This window comes from Agelaius tricolor, unplaced genomic scaffold (genome assembly GCF_023055355.1).
Source record: "Agelaius tricolor isolate 1412-34295 unplaced genomic scaffold, bAgeTri1.0.p SCAF_3, whole genome shotgun sequence".
In the NCBI taxonomy this organism is placed as follows: Eukaryota; Metazoa; Chordata; class Aves; order Passeriformes; family Icteridae; genus Agelaius; species Agelaius tricolor.
Window position 1 is genome coordinate 19,948,428 of NW_027269263.1, and position 20,395 is coordinate 19,968,822.

The 20,395-nt window shown below is 47.5% G+C and overlaps 1 protein-coding gene across 2 annotated transcripts; it reads right to left on the bottom strand.

The window, feature by feature from the left end:
- Positions 1–3,928: 3,928 nt before the first annotated feature.
- Positions 3,929–20,077, bottom strand: CBX7 (chromobox 7). Of its 2 annotated transcripts, none has more exons than XM_071422901.1 (6): positions 19,750–20,077; positions 18,390–18,433; positions 14,310–14,375; positions 13,719–13,785; positions 12,783–13,122; positions 3,929–10,780 (listed from the first exon to the last, which is right to left on the bottom strand). In XM_071422901.1, exons 1-6 carry the CDS (start codon positions 19,816–19,818, stop codon positions 10,635–10,637), a joined length of 732 nt encoding a protein of 243 aa, XP_071279002.1. In that variant the 5' UTR covers positions 19,819–20,077; the 3' UTR covers positions 3,929–10,634. The 2 variants fall into 2 exon arrangements, with proteins under 2 accessions (XP_071279002.1, XP_071279001.1); XM_071422900.1 differs by having other exon boundaries at positions 3,929–10,783; positions 19,750–20,068.
- Positions 20,078–20,395: the final 318 nt, after the last annotated feature.

Genomic DNA, 20,395 nt, shown 5'->3' on the forward strand with positions numbered 1-20,395 from the left:
CAGCTGTATTTGTGTGGAACGCAGGGTCCACCCTTACCTGGAGGACCTTGTCTGGCCCATTCTGCTTTCTCACCTGGTTTTTGGGCGAGGAGGCTGTGCATTTCAGATACCCTCTGGAAAAAGTGGGAGCTGTGATGAGGGCTAGAGGGAATGGTTGTTGTCCTGCATTTGCTGCTCTTTCTAAACCCAGCGTGACCAGCAAGGTACCTGCAGAGCACTGGAATCCTTCTGTTACCTGCTCCTCAGCTGGGCTGGCAGGGACCCCTCACAGCCCCTGTGGCTCTTGCTAACCCTTTCTACATTTGCATTCACATTCCACCTCTTGCTCAGGGGTTTCACCCAGAAGGAGGAAATTCTGGAAACGGTTATATTATGGCTATAATATCAGTTCTAGTAGGGATGGATTTCCCAAAGTCAAGGCAGGCAAATAACATTCAAAAATGAATGTTTTCCTCACTGCCTGTGATTCAGGCAAGATCTGTTCAGAGTGTTTTTTCTTTTTCACTTTAGCAGCTGAAATATTGCAGCCAACACAAGCTCTCTGCCTGGAGGAAAAGTGACTCAGGAGAGGATGTGCTCCCCACTGCCATGTCCCCATTGGCAGTGAGGTTGGTGGAGAGGTTGCTGGATGCTGATGGAGACAATCACACAGACCCTGGTTCAGGACATGTGACTAGTTCGGAGAAGGACATGTTTCCCAGTCAGGGACCGAAACACAGCGTGCTTCATCACTGCTAATTCCGCATTTAGGTCATACCCCTCACTTGGAGAATGGGCTCTAAGAGGCCCTTTCTCAGGTGTTTGGCATCACAGGCCAGGCAAGAACAGAAGTCCAAGACTCTCACTTAGAGTGGATCAAGTCCTTCTGGAGCGCCCCTTTTCCCTAGACGCCACCTTTTTTTAATCTCAGTTCTTCATATGCTTAAAGGTGATTCCAAAAGAACAAGTCTATCACACCCATTGCATTTTGCTTTTCACTTTTTTAACTTTGCACATTAAGTGTTCATTAACACCATCCACGTTTAAATTAGTGTTTGTTACTGTTCACTTTGTTTAAACAACTGCTTTTACATTTGTAGCTGAGTGTCAAGCAACTGAGCTTTCAACCACCACCATCATCCACCCCCAAAAGCAGGCACCCTTAAATCAAAAGGGAAAAAAGTCTTTACACGGCTACACAAACATGTGCAGCAACCAAGACTGGTGGCCTTGTCACAAAACAGATGTGTGGGTCACAAATAGCACAGCCCACCTCAGGACAGGAGCAAAAGGAACCGTGATCCACGGACCAGAAGGGGCAGCAGCTTTTCAGAGAGCTTCATGTGCTCTTTGTAGTTATTTTCTCATTCCACCTGTCAGCAGAACCTTCCTTCCAGCCACAGCCACTGCTCAAATCACTGCGACCTGCCATTGCACAGGTATGGCCTAACACTTTCATCTACCTTGTACTCTCACAAAGCAAAATAGTAGCGGAATATCCAGCTGTTCAGGACATTGTTGGGCATTTCCTTTGCTTCATTCACATTTCTAGTAAAACACTTTAAAAAAACCCCAACCCAACTGGGAAGCCAGTCCTCCCTGAATAAGCTATTGTTCACTACAGACACTGAAATAAAATATTTTTCTTGCAATTCGCTGCCTGCAAAACCCTGGTGCCATAGAATACACTGTAGCACTTCTTACTAGGAAGTCAGTGCCTGGAAGCAATAAGCTTTAGGAGAGCAACAACATCTTTCACATCAAAACCCCTAGTCAACCGTGTAGGGGCATGGGGGACAGCAGCAGGTGTGAGAGAATTTTTATGTGTTTTTGAAATGACAGTAATGGGAAACTCACCTGCTCAAAATCAGTAGCTGCCTCCAAGCTCATTTTTTGTGGACCTGGCAGGAGTAGCAGCATTTATCTCCAGGAGAAAAGCTCCAAGGGTTCATTTAGTGACTCTGCTGCTTTTCACTCCAGCGAGGTCACTGTTAGGAGCAGCAGACTTTGGAAAGCAAATGGTCAGTCCCTCACCTATACTGGGAACAGCTGCACACAGCCCAGCCCCTCAAGCCAATGCTGTGTACATTTCCAACCAAACCCTTGGCACTATGGGCATCCAGGTGAATGTGTGCTGGGATTTCCCTGCTGCAGCTCTGGAACACACAGAGGCAAAGGCAGGTCCCTCGGAGCTGACCCTGCATACCAGGTACAGGTGGCTCAGCATGGCCCAAGCAGTGGCCAGAACAACCAGCCCTCCAGCCCAGTAACTTTTTGATGCAGCAGAGAGAGAAGGCCCATGGGGTTTGTGCTGTGCCTACACCAGTGGGATACTATGACATCCCTGGGGCCTGCCTAGGAGATCCCAAAGCAGGCCCAGCTGCCCAGGCTGCCACTGGCTCAGGATGATTACACAAGTCCTCCAGATTTCTTCATTCTCATTTCAAAAGCAGTCGCTCGGCAAGCAAAATGCTGTGAAGGGCAGGGAAGCTGTATGGCACTGAACAGACAGGAAGAGACTGTCCTCACAGGGGTCACACAGGCTGCATTTCACTTTCTGCTTCTCAGAGAACATCCAACTGCTCAACCCTTGTGGTTTCGCCTTTTGCCAAGTGCCCTTGTTCTCAGGCATCCAATGGAGAGAGCTGTGCAAGGCAAGTCAGCTGCACTGCAGAGAACAGAGGGGTGGCATAGCAACAGATTATTAAAAAAAGGACTGCCCAGATTAACCTTTAATCCAGCCAACACATGCATGCAAAAGGACAAGCTGTTTCTAGTACCAGCCAGCCTCTGCAGCTTTGGCAGAGGTAGGAAGACACAATCTCCAGAGCAGGCTTTCCCGTAACTCTGCACTGCAGTTTCTTACAGCTTCACCTGACCCTCTAGCTGCTGCCAGAAAGTAAGTGGCTGGCTGGAGTCCTGCTCTGATGCCATCACTCAGCTCAGCTTCCCTGGCTCAAGGCAAGCATGCTGACAGCCCTTTGGTAACACAGGCAAGACCTAACCATGCTGCCTTGAGCCATGACTGAGTCAGGAAACACACCCCATCCCCCTCTGCTTTTGCTCCACTTGCTTCTGTGATTGATGCCATAGATGCATTCAGGTGCAGGGCTCACCCCCACATTACATCTACTAGAGCTATCTCAGACAGCCCCATTCTCTTGGCCAGATACCTCTATAAACACCTGGCCTCTCTCTCCACAGGGGATGGAGTGGGACACACCTTGAAGGAGCAAGCCAGGCATCCAAGTGGACTAGATGACATTTGGGATTTTCTCCATGGAGCATCAGCAGTTCCAGGACTCGAGCTCCTTGGCTAAGTCCTGGGGTGAACCAGGGGCCACACTGTACCCAGGAGCAGCTGTGTTCCTGAAGAGGTCTCTGGAAGCCTTGCTGGCCAAACCATTGGAGGCTTTGGCTTGGAGGAGAACTGCTATCCTGCTGGCAAGCACAGCACAGCATGCCTGGCAGCCCAGGCCTCACCTCAGACTTTCTCCATTCCAATGAGATGCAGGATGTGGGGCACGCCAGCACTCTCCTGGTGCTGGCAGAGCTGTCCTGGCACTGCAGCCTCATGAAGGATGTAGAGAACTCCCTAGACCCAGAGCAACAGCCACCCTGCCATCAGTGTTCTCCTCTTAAAATTATAATCCATCAAAGACCAATCATCCCAGGTCAGCCCTAGACAGCTCTAACTTACCCAGTGGGTTAAAAATTAATAAAAACTTGACCTCCTCTAATCAAAGTAATGTCAGAAGCAGCCTTTTGCAGGCTCCATTCTTCATCAATCCTTCTTTACTGATCGTCCTCATGCACACATGCATGTTCTCCATTCTTTTTCCAGCTGCACTGCATGTTTATACACCAATAATTGTGACTGTTGGAAAATAATTCAGCTGTAGAATTAAAGCAAGGAGGAGGTAAATGACCACACAAACATACCATAAGGTAAATGTCAGTTCTCATATTTAATATTTTAATAATTTTGTTTGCAACATTTACCACATAAATCATCTAAATAAATAGATGCTGTACAGTCTCTTATCCATATCAGTACAAAAATAAAACCACACTTTGTGTCAAATTATACTTGAGCCTGCCCTCCCTTTGCTATTACAATCTCCTTTTACAGCACATACTCGCTCAGAAAAGGCATTATACTCTGATTGGTTTGTTTGGAATTGGTTTACTCCCTATTTCCCCCCCTCCCCAAATACATTCAATTAGTCTGTACAAAAGCTAGAAGCTCATTCTGTGCAAAAGGAAGCTTTCTGTGTGCAAAGACTCCAATACTCTAGCGTGCTTACAGGAACAACAGCAACAACTGAAGAGACAGGAACAAAAGTAATCAGGGACCCTCCCCTCTAACTGAGCCCACTGTCCCCCATCTTGCCCCTGCAACAGAAAGGAGCACACCAAATGAGGTGAGCCAGTGTGCAAAAGCGCTCTAACGATGTGCGTACGCTGAGGGAAAAGGCTGGTGCTGAAAACCTAGCAAGGGAATTGGGGTGCTGTCCCCCATGCTGTAGAGCTGACTAGGTGAGGGAAAAGGGCTCTCTGCCCTAAACCTGCTCAAAAGGTTCTTGAGATACACAGAACAAAAGCTTCATCTAAATTATTTTAGGTCTTTTGTTGCTGTTCTGTTGGAGATGAGGTGTGGAAACAGCCTCTGGAAAAATCAACAGCTACTGAAGACAGCTCCTGGTTCACCCTCCTTTCTCCTCTTCCCCACTCCCTGCAGAAGGACAGACATCTCCTCGTTCCTCAATTAAGCTAATAAGGTGCAATTTTTCAGACAGAAAACTCTATGAAGATGTCTCCAGAGCTGGAAGAAACAGTCAGAGTTCCAGATAAGGACCACTCAAACTGAAACTCAACTTTGTTTTTCCCTTTCCTCGATCAAAGGAGGTGGGAAGGGAGGAAGCCAACCTGCGCCCCAAAGGCAAGTGAGGGATTTCGCAGGTCTCCTCCCTTAGGGAACCCTCTGCTCCCAGCATGGTGGAGTACACTCTCCCCCATGGGAGGGAGGCAAAGGGCTGGATGGCAGCTCTGGAGAAGGAGCAGCCAGCGGCCTGAAACAGATACATCTTTTGCTTTTCAAATGCCACTTTCAGACAGATGATAAGGAGTACTTAGCACTCCTAGTGCTTTGCATTTCCAAAGTGCTTCAAAACATACTTCAGATTTAAAAGCAAAAAAAAGCTGCTTAACATTTTGACAGATTTGCAAAAAGCTTCTTTGTGCTGACACTACATTTTCTGGTTAAAAACCAACAACAATAATAAAAAAAGGTTTTCCACCTCCTCCTCCTCCAAAATTCCCCTCCCAGCCAAAACTTTGATACCCCACTAATGAGATAAGCTGTGATGGAGGTTCCAATTCTTAGGAATTCTACCCCATCCCAACTTTATAGCAATCCACAGCAGCCCTCATGCTCTCATGGAGCCCTGCACCTCAACCATTCATTAATTAGGGATAATCTCCTGCACACTCCCTGCATTTCAAGAAGTTAAGGAGGAAAGAGAAAGAAGTGGAAGAGAAAATGGGGTCATCTCTACAGCAAGTGCTAGTTACAGGAAAGGATTTGAAGTGTCTGAATTCCATTTTAAGTGATTGCTTCTCTCTCCTTCCAGTTGTCCTGGGGCTCTTTTATAAGCCTTCCTATCTTGACCACCTTTGTGTGTGGAATCCAGATGGTTTGACACCCAGAAGCTCACACTTTCTCTGTGAAGACAGTAAGTTCAGACACAGGACATTGTGGTCTGTTGATCATAAGCTATTTTCTCAAAACAAGTTTATCATGCCCTTGGGGAAAACCTTTACAACAGGTATGGCAAAAGCAACGTGTTCCAATGCTATACATTTTTATGTAGAAATTGCCCTATGCAAGTTCTCAATGTACAGATCTCCCTCGCATTCCCAAATGGCAGAAGACTGATACATAAATGCAGCACTCACCTCTGTGCAGGCCCATTCAGAACTCCACTCACAGATGCAAGGGATCAGTTTCACTACATGTTCTTTGCTTACAACACACCTTCTCTCTCAATTGCCAGCTGACCCAAAGACCCCTCCTCAACCACCGAGTGAGAGCAGTTCCAAGGCAACTCTGTCCCTCCATTCCCTGACCAGCATTTGTCCCTATTATTTTCCCAGAAAGGCCCACCACCCTCTTCTTCCTAGGCTGCAGGTAAGCCAGGGAGGAACAGAAGATGGGTAGATACCAATTCGCTTTAGAAAAGGAGTTTTTTGTACTTTCCCTACTTCTGAAAACAAAAGCTCAAAGCTTGAGAGGAGAGGAAGAGGTGGAGAGGTGGTGGTAGACTTTGCTTTGCTTAATACATAGATGTGGCTGGCCGCCCCCACTGTCTTCCACACCCCAGCCTCTGTTGTGGCTACCTTGGAGGGACTTGCCTGAGCTACCCTGCCTACATTTTGACCTGTGTGAGACCTCCCTTCTCTATTCCAGTGAAACCATCAAGCAGCACTAGCTGGCGTACAGCATGAAACAGTACTGGGACCGAGGGCCCCCTGTGAGGTGAACAAACAATTTTATACATCCAGTCACAAAACACCAGAAGAACAATTCTGGACAGTTTCACAACACTAATAACAAAAAAAGCCATTCATTTCTCAATAAGCTTCTCTATGTCTGAGCTCTGACATAAACAAGAGTCAATTCACTAACAAATTTGGGCTTATTTTGGCAAATGGAACTGCTTTTGAGTGTTCTCACAATAATATCCTGGTCTTGCTTGGAAAAAAAATAAGATAAAGAGAAAAAAAAAATCACCTTAGTCTGACTTCACAAGCAGAAGGGCCCCCAAGCAAACGCAAGACAATAAGGAGCATGCAGGAGGCTACTTAATGCCACTATTAACGTGTTAAAACTTGCTGTTCCAAGGCATCCCTTGTATATCAGAGCAATAATATCTAGTTTATAACCATCCAGGAACAGAGGCAGTTCTTTACACATAGATTTTTTTTTAAACACAGTGTTAACAAAAAAGGCTTTCCAGTCTCATGAAGTCCCTCAGGTCTATCACACGTACAGTGAGTTCACTGCAAGATCTATAAAATAAACACTTCTGTCCCCCAACACTGCTGGTAAATTTTCACATGGAAACAGTTCTAACAATGACTATTAGAGCAGTTCTCTGAGAAGGTTGTTTCTTGTGTACAGTTCAGTAATTTCCACTGGCTGAAGTTTATTTTTCTTGTTTACAGCCATGGAGCCAAACAAGGTATGGGAGAGTTAGCCCATTTCTATTCTCGGCTTGTGCTTCAAATAGAATTATTAAACTCAGCTTCAGCTGGATGCTATTCTGGCTCCCCTAATCAAACGGAATGCTTAACAAAGATCCAAACACAGCATCTGATTTTCATGATATGTTAGCACAGGAGGTCCCAATTCAACTGCCAGGTTTTGGGTTGAACTGGCAGATGGACAGTACTGGGGAGAAGAGACAAACCCAGACAACCTGTCTTTCCATCACTAGTAAAACCCTCTCTACACCTGCAGAGGTGGAATAAAGCTAATTTTAAAGTCCCTGAAGACCAGCTCTACCAAGGAAGTTTACAGTGATATGTCTGCAGACAATGTGGAACAGAGCCACATTTTAAAAAGATCAGGAGAAAGATCTTCTTGAAAAGTTCTTTGAGATAAATAAGAATTCATGAATGTCAAAAAAAAGTCCACGCCAACAAACTGCTTAGTTTCCTACCACAAACTCCTCTTCACACCCTCCTCTCAAACCCACGCACATGCAGCTTGTTGTGTCTTAACCCCATTATGGTTAGCTCCTCGTTGACACAAAGCAGCATGGCAGCCAGGTACTTTGTTCCACACTTTGTGTAGCAAGATGATTAGTCACCAGCAGAACACTAGATAGTCTGATCCAAAAAAATGATTAAGATATGGAACTGTGGGTGGATCCTCTTTGAAAGACCACCACAGGTCTTTGAAAACTCCATTGCAAGAGAAAGAAAATACTCTTAAAGAAAAATGCCAAAACAAAGTGTTGAGAAGTGTCAGGTGGAGAGTGGAGAGGAAAGCAGAGGATGGAAATCTAGTTTATTAGGACAAGCTCTTTCCTGCTGCAGGATTGATATTGCTTCCAATGTCAGCCAAAGCCAGGAACTTAGTAAATAGGAAGCTTTTTTTGGTGCATTTGTACACTGAGATGAAGACATGACAAAGGCAGCAGTTGCTGCATTAGAATAAAGAAAACAGATCCTATAAATGCCATGAAGATTTAGCAGGATGAGCTGCAGTTCAAGACTTTTTTTAAAATAAGCTCAAACACTATGCTTCTGCAACCATCACTACCTGACCTGCTCCAGCCCACAAGAGTGGACTGGGCCATGTGGTGTGTCCACTGGTCACAACAGAAGAGAGATGCAGGTATTCAGCATATTTGGCAGGTGTCAGGAAGAGGGGGTGTGTGGGTGATGGTAACAACACTGTCTGACCCCACATCCTGCAAAAAAGGGTGCAACTCCAGACACAGAAGCCTCGCTCTGGACACCCACGTTCAACAAACATCCTGCGCCTGCATGCTTACCTCATCAGCTTGCCCTTGCTAGCTATTGCAAGCTTCTTTCCCACTCACTCTTCCTCCCACCACATAATTCCCCCCCAGCTTCCACTTCTCACCCTCTCAGATTTCTCCATAATAAAACTCCCATCTTACTTCTTTGACAGACAAAAGGTCAGTCAAGAAATTCAAGATCTTCCCAGCAATCCTGAAACTGCTCTGATGGCATGAAAGACAGACCTGCTCCAACAGCTCTGAGATGGAAGGGGAAATCCTAAATCTACACCGAGCTGCCATATCCCGAAATGAGGTAAAAATTGCTTCTAGTAAAAACCCACAGTGGCAGTCCAAGCACTTTATAATAAGTAAATGTTTGGAGGACCAGAAACCCTAGAGCTCCCAAATTCTGCAAGCCAGGAGCCAAGCCCCTCAAACAAACACATTGAGGATTTCCACAGGTGTCTTTATCTCAGAGCTAAGAAAGCTCCTGGCTTCATTTTGAATAAATACAGCAGATAAGAGATGCTTCAGATGGGGTGGAGTAAGGAAACATAGTATTTGAGGACAGTAATCATGACAGTAGCCAGTGTTACCCTGCAGCACTCTGTCCCGCAGTTCCCACTTTAGACTACCTTACTTTTCTTGCTTTCCTTTGGAAAAGGTCTATATTTAAAAAATTAAGTTATTTAAATAAAATTTGCTTTTAAAAATGGAAGAGAACATGCATGTGCAAGAACAGATGCTATGCTAATCTACAAACTCAAAATACAGCAATTCTTCAAAAACCTCAAAGTCTCACAGGCAGTCCAGCACAAGGCATTTTTGAGTGCAAGATCAGGCGGGTCTATTGAAATGCAGACCTCTTTCCTTGGCAAAGATTTTTAAGCCTTCCAAGGGGAAGTTCCTATCAGTAAAGTAGTACAGGATCACAGATACTGTGAGGATACTGGAGTCATGGAAGAGTATCACTCAGGCAGCACAATCCAAGAATTCTCATTGCTAAGAATTAAGAATTTTTCCCCTCCTCAGATGTAATACATGCCTTCCCCACATGTTGTTTATTTTGGATCTCTCTATGGGATCCAAGAACAGAATTTGCTGCTAATCAAGGTCCATTTCTAGCTCAGTTCTGTCCAATTCCCGAGTCCTGGGCCTGTGCCAGTATCTTGGATATCTCTGCAGTGCCAGGCAATGCTTCAGTTGTCCTATTAGTCCCTCCTCCCAGGGGAGAGGAGTCAGTTTTCAATGAACTTATTACCACAGATTCAGGGCAGGATTTGTTATTAATACTGAATTTGGCAAAGGGTAAGAAGACCCCGCTTTCCATAACGCATTCCTCACGCAGCAGAGCCAAGCCTGCAAATCCTGTTTAGCATATAGAGAATGGTATGTCTCAACTATGCTGGCTTTCTGAGCTTTTAATGAGGGCAAATTGAATTTATGTTGCCAGTTTGGATTTCAGAGATGCATTGCAGTCTTTCCGCATGATCAACAATCAAAGGGAGAAAGCTCTGCTGTCTATATGGACCCACGCTGCAAAGACTGACTTACCACAGACAGGCAAATACGCTGCTGAAGTCCTGACAGCAGGCCACAGGGAAAACAGCACTGGAGAGAAAGTCTTAACAGGCTGGAGTTATCTATACAGGTAGGATCCATCGCCTCTCACTGCTGCAGGAAGAGAGGGAGGAGGAAGGTGGGAAGAGCAATGTACAGAGATGTATCTTTATCCAAGGGATATCAATTGCAGAACAAGGCGGCAGGCTAGAGATCCAGCTCTCTTTCCACCTCCACATGCCCTCTCCCCACAAATGCAGCTGCCGCCACTTAACAGGATAAAAGACGAATTGTTCAGCTTGCTGCTTTCACATCAAGGAGGGGAGTCTTTGCCAGGGAAAGGGCTGTCAGTTTTTCAGCTGGACAAAGCAATGACAAATACACACCCCCTACACTGCCCTTTTTTGCGTATCTGAAAGAGGAAAAAGGAGAAAAAAAAAGGGTCTCTGTAAACATTTTAAGAGGAGACATTTTGAATTTTTTTTCTCTTAAGGGATAACGTAAGCCTCCCCTAGCCCCACCCTAAAAGCACTGGTTTTGGGGAGCACTGCAAACAGAGATTCAGAACTGCGCGCTCCGGTCTCGAAAGAAGCCCTCAGCCACTTGTGCTTCTCTGAAAGTGACGGTGATGGAGTTTGCCGTGATGTCTGTCACCGTCACTTCGCTGGGGGGCACAGTGGGGATCCAAGGGAGACTGGCATCCACATCTGCTGCAGAAAGAAAGGCACATAAGAGCATGTTAGTGAAACACAGAAGGTGAGGGAGAAGAAAAGAGGAAGGGGAGAGGGAAGGAAAGATGGAAAAAGGGTCTCCTTTCTGAAAAACCGTAGGTGAAATCAGCCTGTACTGACTCTGCATGTCCAGAGCAAGAAGGAACATGTGCAAGCCCTACCCTCAGAGGCTGAAGGAAAATGGAGGCTCAGGTGTCCAGACACATAGTAGTACCAGAGCAGCCGATGCAGAGGCCAAAAGACCCTGTAAAACCACTGAGTTCATCTAGCCATCCACAATTCCCCCATATCCCTCATCCCACCTCAGCCCCTAATTCGCTTTTGTGTCTGCAAAGCATGCTCACCCTGGTTTGAACTCACTGTCTTCTAAACACCCTACCCTGCTGAAAAGGCAAAAATTAAAATCTCTTACACACAACTCTTCAGATACTCCTAGGGGAGTCAAAGGGAGACAAAATGGAGTAAAAATGCCTTGTACTGCACCTGCAATGCAGCCTGGGTGTGATGCTCTCAAAAATCCCTCAGTAGTGCTCCACAGAGAAGCTGCTCTTCCTTTCTCATATGTCTCCTTTGCTCCCAGACAGCTCCATACAAGAAACCCAAGCACCCCTGCACTTTCTCACTATAAGAATAATTATTAGCCCCTCTGCCACCCAAAGGCTAATTTCCCCACAGTTCCCAGTGATTGCCATGTAAAAAGAGAGGAAGGAAAACCACACGCTCCCTGTTGCTCTACCTGTCCACTATGTACCTTGTTGTCCTGACCTGGGCAAAGAACGAGACCTCCTTTAGAGTGTATTTCCTGGCTTCTGTCTCAAACACCAGGAGTATCTACTTTCCCCCCAGAAAGAGTCAATTCCCCCTAACAGTAACTGGGATTCCACACAGGCTGTGTGTCAAGGGGAGAACAAAAACAGTTTTACAATTCTGTAGTGCCACTCACTCTTCTGATCCCTAAGTGCTTTAATGCCACACACTTCTGGGGAGAACAGCCCCACACATTTCCTCACTGTCAGGATGTAACACTGGGCTCCTCTGTGCTACTCCCATTGCTGCCTCCCTGGATTCTGAGCACCATTCCAGTCTCTCTCAGAAAGGAGAGAATAGACTTGATTCCCAGAACATAGCCCTCTCCCTAAGATCCTGCCTAATCCAGCCTGGCTAACAGCTACTCCTAGCAAGGAGTAACAGGATTCCCTTAGCTACTACAAGCAGCACAAGCCCCAGTTTTCCACTCCTCAGGAAAGCTACGCCTTCAGAAGCTCTAATAATGCAGGGATAGAGTTTCCCTGGTAACTGAGAGCAACACACACATCCCACAACCCTCCTGCACAAGATACTGGTATCCTTCCCCAAAATGCCAAATGTGCTTGGACATCTCCCATGCCTTCACTCATACTGCCTACTCAGTGGGATCAGGCAGGAGTTATCATCCTTACTTCATCTCTCTCTCCCTTTCTCACATAGCTATATAGCAAGAGGCTTTAGAGGGGTGTGGAGAGGAGAGGGAAGGAGGGGGCAGGGAGTATATTGTGAGTTCCTAGCAGCATCCTGTATGCTTCTTAAAGCAGCACTATGAGAGGAGTGCCGCTGCCCAAGCTTGTCCACGGCCAGCCAAAGTCCTTTGAGCCAAGCAGTAGGCTGAGCACATGTGGATAATGTGGACAGAGGCAGAGTTCATCTGTCACACTTGTGTGTCACCTCTGCTGGGAGGAAATTTTAAGAGGAGGAGAACTTGTAGTATCTTCTGCACGTTTTCTAACACTGAGAGGGGTATCTGGGATGTAAGACTACATAGAGCCAACAGGACCAAAAAAAATTAATCTGTGCTCCTCAAACGAGAAAGAAACCTGCAAACAAGAGGGACATAATACGGGCCTGACCTAAACCACAATCCCAGGAGGATGTAACCAAGGTGGAAGTATGCAGAACATCCTTCACATGCCTCAGAACTTCACCAAAGGGTGACTAGCCTTACCTTCTTTGCTGGTGTGCTGTGTGGCCTCCCAGTCCTCAGGGCTCTGCCTGGCCTCTAGGCCCACTGCATCATTCAGGAAGAACTCGTGCCTGCAGTTTCGGTTCTCCAGGCTCGCCATGCGCGGGAACTTCTTCCTTGACAGCCGTAGGTACTTCTGGTTTTTGCGTTGCTTCCGGAGAGAGAATGGCAGGACTGCACCCCCAGTCTTCTCGGGGAACTCTGCCTGCCCTGTCTTGGCCCCTGGCAGGCTACTGTCTCCTCCTCCAAACCTCCGTGCAAGAGAGAAGCAGAGCTTCTCCTTTCCCTTGTGAGCACTCCTCAAGTCCATGCCATACAGCCGCTGCCAAGACACCAACGCAGCAAGGGTCAGAGCAGACATCTGATCATGCAGTGAGGGCTCCCCACTGGGAACCAGGAAAATATTCTTTGTTTGGTCTCTGAACCTCTAGATGAGCTAGGATAAAGTGTGCTGCTTCTACAAGACCATTTCTCTCCCCTCTTCAACTGCCTTCTAAGCTCTTCCTAATATCTGCTTCCTAGGATTGGCTGCTTTGCTTGGCAACAGTAAAAGCATGCTGAAACTCCGCTTCCAGCTATGGGATATCTTTGACTTGAAGGAAAATCCAAGCTCAACATGAAATTAAAAGAGCACACAAACCAGGTAACCTGCGAGTACCCAGGCTCACACTTTATAAAATCCTAGTTCAGAGAGAAAGAGCTGTTGCTTTATTTTGTTTTGCTTTTTTAAAGACAAATTAGAGATCTCTTCAGCTAACAAGTTAAAACTATCTGCCTAAACACTGATTTCATGTTATGATGTTAACTTGTTACCTCCAGTTTTGTCCATGCAACATCAAACAGTTTCCACCTCACTGAGAGCAGGGGAGCAGCAGAGCAGCTAAGGAGTTAGAAATACACAGAAGAGCAAGAAGCTACCTGCAGTAGGAGGCGCTTTGGTTTGGGGCCTCTTTTCCTGTACCCTGATGCACGGTCTCTCTCCTCCCTGTGAAAGAGGAATACAAATCAAACTGAGTACTAAATACCACAGCATAAAACCTAGTTGGGACTTCAATCTTTTGCAGCATAGCTCCCTCAATTTCCTTCAATAAAATCCAATGGTGACCAGTGTGAGCTTGGAAAACATTCCAGAATTGCTTCCTGTAGAAGTGAAAACCTTGCAATAGGGGAATTTCTCTGACACAGCTAATCAAGGATGGGTTAGAGAAACTTCCCACCTCACATAACTCCAGTCCAGCTCTGGACCCGATCAAAACCTGAGTCTGATTGTTCTATGGCTCAGTGCTGCCTGTTCTTGGCCTCATTTCCTGAAGAGTGCCAATCAAAGCTGCTTTAACCCTGTCTTCTCCATCTCAATCAACACCAGGGTACAAAAATCAAGCAGGATTCATTGCTATACATCTCATCTTTGACTGAAGTAGGGATAACAGAGGCACTTTATGCATACAATGAAATAAAGACACTATTTCTTTTCCTGTGTCCAGGGAGAGAAAGAACATGTGTCCTTACTTTTCTTCATAAGCCACTACCAGGCGAGGATCCAAGATATGGTCCTCTGGCTCCCATGTGCTGTATCTGAAGAAAAACATAAGGAATAAAAAGTAAACAACATTTTAATGAAACATTCTCTCTGCAGGCCTGCTACCAGTGTGCTGCAGCCCTGGATACTGTCTTCACAAGGGTCGGTGGGGCCTGCCACAACATTGCGAGAGCTCTGAGGAATCCCAGCCATTCCCTCCCCAGCTTCCCACAGACACCACCTCCCCTTCCCACAACAGGCAGGGCCAAGCATCAAGTGGCTCTTTGTATGAAAACGGGGAAGACTTTCCTCCCCAGGGCCCCCTCCACACTGTCTGCAAAGCCTGTGCAGACACTCACAAACTGTTTTTAAGTCCGTGCCTAAACAGGTCTCATCTGCAGCACTCCCTCAAATCTCACAAACCCCATGGAACAATGAGGCACGTTCTGATGCATCTTTCTGAAAAATAGGTCTCTCTTAATTTAGAGTGCTCGAAGAGTAAGTACGCTTTCTCACCTGCATTATTAATTACTTCTAATCACTGAACCTGAAAGGATTCATTTAAGAATTTAATTTTTTCCACTGATGCCGTTCAACCAAACATGTTGGGAGCTGGGCCCTGGGGCAAGCTGATGGCCACTTGCCAACGGCTTCTGCTCCTGCTCGGCTCCCCCTACAGGCTGTTCCTATCGAGCGGAACTCATGGATACAAAGTACCCCAACCGCACTGCTGGCAGGGCACCGACACTGCCCCGAACAGGCTTCACGCTCCCCAAGTAGCCTGGGAACAGCGTCACTCACTGCCCCAGATCCCTCCTCCACAGCCAGACAGCTGCGACAGGAATCAGATGCTCAGGAAAGGACTGAATCCACCTAGCAGGCAACTCCAAAACTAGTTCCCAAAGAGCACAGATGCATTTAACACTAGGGAGAAGAAGGCAAAATTCTCCCACTGTGGAAGCTGAAAGAATCATGAATTGGTCCTTGGGGCATGTTTACTTCTTAGAGGTCATGCTTGCCCAGAAAAGATGGGTGTTGTGTCTCTACCAGAGGAACTCTAAGGCAAGAAAGCAAATCTGAATCCTCAAATGTCTCAGAACCCCAACTTTCCTGAAATGTGAGATCCAGGCCTGGAGGCAGAGCTCATCCCAGGCCCCCAGGAGGAGGACCAGAGAGGAGTCACATGCAGGTGCAAAAGGGTGCATTTGTATCAGTGCCTTTAAACAGCAAGAAAGCATTTTAGGATGTTTACATTTCTGGATGAAGCACAGACTGCATGTGAGGACATGGGGTACACAGGGTACACAAGGGAGGTGGTTTGGGAATGCTTTTCCCTTTTATCTCTCTATTAGAGAGAAAAAAATACTGTAATACAGGAACAATACTGGAGGATGGGTCTGGAAATGAAAATAATTTTTTTTTTACAAAAGGGAGAAATAAAAATATGACATTCAGATATCCCAAGGTGCACAGTACATCAGAGAGTTAAGAACGGCCATGTATTCATAAGGAGCTGATCCCTCCCTCTCTCCCTCCCTCCTTTGCTCATGCCTCCCGCAGCAACCTGACTGTGAGCTGTCAAAGCCAAGATACTGTTTGAAAAGAGGAAGGTTTCCTCCCAGCTGCAGGAATTCTGGCACTCATCCTACAAATTTAAGAAAAATAACACCACGAGGGGGAAAAAAAGTCATTGCATTGCTTTTCAAAGGCAGGAGAAGAAAAGGGACTTGCTTAAAAAAAACACCCTGGTGGGTGTTGCCCTCTTCTCTGCAGCTCAGATTCTGGCTTCGCTGCAGTGGCAAAACACTGCATATAAAAAAACATGGTTGAGTTTGCCACGCGCGCGCGCACACGGAGCTTTATATATGGATACACACAGCCCGGGCTGCAGCAAACTGCAGAGAGCAGGCACTCTGGAAAACACAGATCATATGATCTTCCTTCCCCCTCCTTCTACTCCTCCTCCTCTTCCCCCTCCTTTTAACTCCAACTCAAGTTGTAAACAAGCTTGTAGATAGAATCAGATTGTCACTCCTCCATTCCCTGACTCCTGCAGTGCAATCCATAAATCTGAGGTGTAGGCCATGAATAAGAATTTTTTATTAAGAAGAGGGGGAAAAAAAAGTGAAATGTGAATTGCATGTGAAAGCAGTAAACTACTGACCTATCCTTATTCCCTTTCATGATACTTCCAGTGGTAATGATGGGATAATAGGTACAGAGATTACAAAAAGCAATGCAACAAGGTTGGTAATTAAGGAAGGGAATGATGTGGAATGAGGAAACAGACACAAAGATACAAACAGCTTGTGGTGCTGCATGCCATCACGGGCATTTGTATGTTTAGAAACAAGGAACAGAGACTGCTAGTGGGATGAAAGTGACTCCAATGCTCTGAGCATCTTGAGTTTAAGTAATTCAAACCACTGAGGCCACAGTTAAAGTGGAGGCAGGCAGGAGGAAGAAAGAAATAAACAACAGTCTTCAGATTTGGAGTTTGGGGGAAGAAGGAAGATGCATGGACATGCCATACATCAAAACAAGAGAACTCCGACATCACCTTGCACCCAGGGGAACTGTGCTTTAAATTCCCAAAAGTGTTCTGTCTCTCCCAATATTCCAAGGCACAGGACAAGGACAGGCAGCAGTTAAGAATAAGGCCTGCTCTGTCCAAGAAACATTACGCCATGCCTCAGCCCACCTTCTTGGCAAGGGGCTTTACAAGAGAAGGACTTCAATGCATTTGTTGAAAGGAGAATGGGATAAACATCAGTATTCTGGCCAAGAGCGGATGAGGCCTTGCAGACTCCAAATACATTACCCACCCTCTATCAGTGATTAAGTAAGACTTGGCTATTTGAGGCTGAAGCAGTCCAGCAAGTGACCCACACTACAGGGCAGCTGGTGCTCAGCAAATGCACAAGGTTACACTCTGACAGCAGAACTCCCAAGAATAAAGTCACCCTCTCCCACCACCACCAGAGAGGGGAAGCTGCTTATCTTCACAGATGGCTGGTATTCACAAGGATTAGATATGACAGGCACCCAAGAACACATTCCAGCTTCTTGGACACCAGGTACAGCCTGACAGAACCACCCTGGCAGGCCCCACTTTGCAGCTGCAAGGACGAACCCGTAACAAGCGGCTCCCTTCGCTTAGCAACACACGGAGCAACTGCGTGTGTAACACTGCTGTACCCACACACATCGCCTGTGTACACACACAGGCGCAAACAGAAAAGCAAAGACACGGCCCCATATGGGTTGGCCAGGAGGCTGTTCCACTAGACTGCTAGCTGACATAGTAATATTCTCCAGTTGCCTAATCCTTTTAATCTCAAACCATTTCACAGACTGTTTAAGCACAGAGGAATCGCTCTTCTTCAGGAGCAGCTGCATTTTAATGAGAGAAGTGTCTGTAAACAGTGCGCAGCAATGCTGAAAAAAACCCAAACTTTTCTTCATTTTTGCAATGGAGTAACCAAAACAAAAGCAGAAAAGGCACTCAAAGTAACAGGAGGTTTCAGACAAGGAAATGAAGGCATGGCGGGAATTTTCAAGGGACAAAGATCACCTGTATTTGGCTACAATCAATAAATCTGAAACATTGCCCCTTTCCGTTAGTGAATTGCAGAGGGGAAGCAGTAGAAGAGGAAGACAAGACCATCAACACGTTTTCTATTTTAAAAGACTGCAGACAGCTCTAAAAATAAAGTGGGGTCCTCTTGGTGCTGACTCAGAAAAGCAGGAGCTATTCCAAGTTCAGAAGAATCTGGGTTCTTTGTTAAACTCATAAGGAATTTAAAAACATTTGTATCTAGAAAGCATCTCAATGAAATATTTCAGTGGTGGCAAAACCCAGTCAGAATAGACTGGCACGCAGTTTGTATTCCTTAGCTGCCAATTCACAAACAGAGTTGGGTTTGGTTTGTGGCTCTTTGATTTTGTTTATTGTTGTTGAAATGAGGGACAAACCATTACCCATTATGAATGAAATGCTCAATTGCAGAGACACAGTGCAAGCTATTATGGACTATTAAAGAAAAAACAGACAAGTAAACACAACTTACTTTGGGGGCCATCCTTTCCACTTCACCAAGTATTCTACTTTACCCTGAGGGTGAAAAAAGGCAGAAGAAAACAGGTGAACTATGGAACCAAATATGGGCTACAGCACGAGATGCAACCAATCAACACACTGAACTCTGCAACCAAAAAGCTTGTTTCCCATCACTTTATTTTCAAAACATAGCCACTTTCCCATTCAACTACACTTGCTATACATTTTTCTCCAAAATTGGGCACACAGCTCAATTTTTTAAGCATGCTTGTACTACCATCAGCTTGGAACATAGCTTTGCAGAAGGCTTGCAGGCAGAACACTAAAAGCCAACCAGAGAGCAAGACCAAGCCATCCACACATTCACAGGCAAACCTACAAGAAGTCAGCACACATAAATGCAGGAAGGAGATGTGTGCCAGGAGCAAATGTCAGATGAATTGTTTTTTTAAGCAGAGAGAAGAAATACAGTGTATCAGAACCTATGAAGCGTCTCTGGCATGTTCTTTTCCATTTGCTACACATTCTACTCAAACACTCTTCCATCCATCACAGGCACTCATCCTTTTGACCCAAGCAATCAGCAGCTCACAGCTGAAGTTCAGAGCTATCTTTTTTTTTTTCACTCTAAGTACAAGATTAAAAAAAAAGTGCTGTGGTTGGAAGCTGCATTCAAGGGCTCTGCAAGCAATGTGAACAACTATCAAAATATTTAATGTTATACTGAGGGGTTTGTTAAGCACTGCCCAAAGCATGGCAAAGGCCTTTGTGCATGCAGGAGGACCACTCTCCAAGAGCCGCTGCTGCAGTCACAGACACCTTTACAGGAGAGCAGAGCAAGGGAAGCACTCGGGTGCTTGAGGCAGAGAACCAGTTTCATTTTCCCCTTGGGGGGCTCATCAGCTTCCCAAGCTTGGAAAACACTGCCCTATAAGGAACTTTCCGCCGCAGGATCTCTACACACTGCATGCTTACAGGTTAATCCTTGCAACTCGGCGGGGACGGGAGCGCTCCACGGCTGGGGAAACTGAGTCACGGGAGCTTTCCCAAACCCTCTCCGGCTTGGGCTCTCCCGTTCGGTGTCACCAGCACTCATCCTGCAGAGAGGCTGAACCCCAGCAGCGGCGGCAGCCGCCCCTCCGCCCCGCACCACCTCACGGGCAACACGTGTGTCCCCCGCCCGCCAGCCTCGGGCAGGTGCCGGTGACGCCCGCGGGTGTGAGGGGACGGGGACCGGGGGACGGGGACCGGGCGGCCGCGCGCGCGCCCACCACGCCTCCCCGCTCCCGGTGCGCGGCGGGAGGGGCCGGAGGTGTCCCGGTGCGCTCCCCCCGCCCCGCCCCGCCCCGCTCCGCTCCGCCGCTGCCCACCTTCCGCACGCGCTTCTTGCGGATGCTCTCCACGGCGAACACCTGCTCGCCGATGGCCGACAGCTCCATGCGGCGGGCGGGCGAGCGGGCGGGCGGGCCGAGGCTGTGCCGGTGGCGGCCGTTCCCCGCCGTTCCCCGCCGCTCCCCCTCACACGCCCCCTCGCGCGCGGCCGCGCCCCCGCCGCCGCTTTAGAACCTGCGCAACGTTTTCCCCGGCGCGCGCGCGAGGGGGCGGGAGCGGGGGGTGAGGAGCGGAGGGAGGGAGCGAAGGAGGCGGGAGCGGCGCCTCAGGCGGTTCCCGCCCCGGCCGCGTCGCCTCCGGCCCGCCTCCCGCCGGGGGCAGCGCCGTGAGGGAGCGCTGCCCGCCGCCGCCGCCGAGCCGCGGCGTTTGCGGGCGTTTTCCGCAGGAACGCGGCCCCCGGCAGTCGCGTGCCGGCGGCGGCGGCGGCTCGGGAAGCGGCGAGCGGCAGAGCCAGGAGGCGGGAGCGGCGCTGCGGCAGGAACCCGGAGTGCCTGCGCCGCCGCAGGTGCCTCAGCGCCAGCTGCCTCAGCGCAGGTGCTCGCCGCGGCCCAGCTTCAGGGGTAAGGAAGCAGCCGGGATTCGTCAGTGCTCGCGGTGGAAAGCGGCGACGAAAGTCTGAGGGCC

Bases quoted from the DNA above. Each gene is read 5' to 3' on its own strand.
- CBX7 (XM_071422900.1), bottom strand. From the start codon at position 19,818: ATGGAGCTGTCGGCCATCGGCGAGCAGGTGTTCGCCGTGGAGAGCATC. The intron at 14,376-18,389 runs GTAAGTTGTGTT...GTTTTTCTTCAG, and splicing joins TGGAAAGGATGGCCCCCAAA to ATACAGCACATGGGAGCCAG. The intron at 13,123-13,718 runs GTAGCTTCTTGC...GTGTCTTGGCAG, and splicing joins CAAAGCGCCTCCTACTGCAG to CGGCTGTATGGCATGGACTT.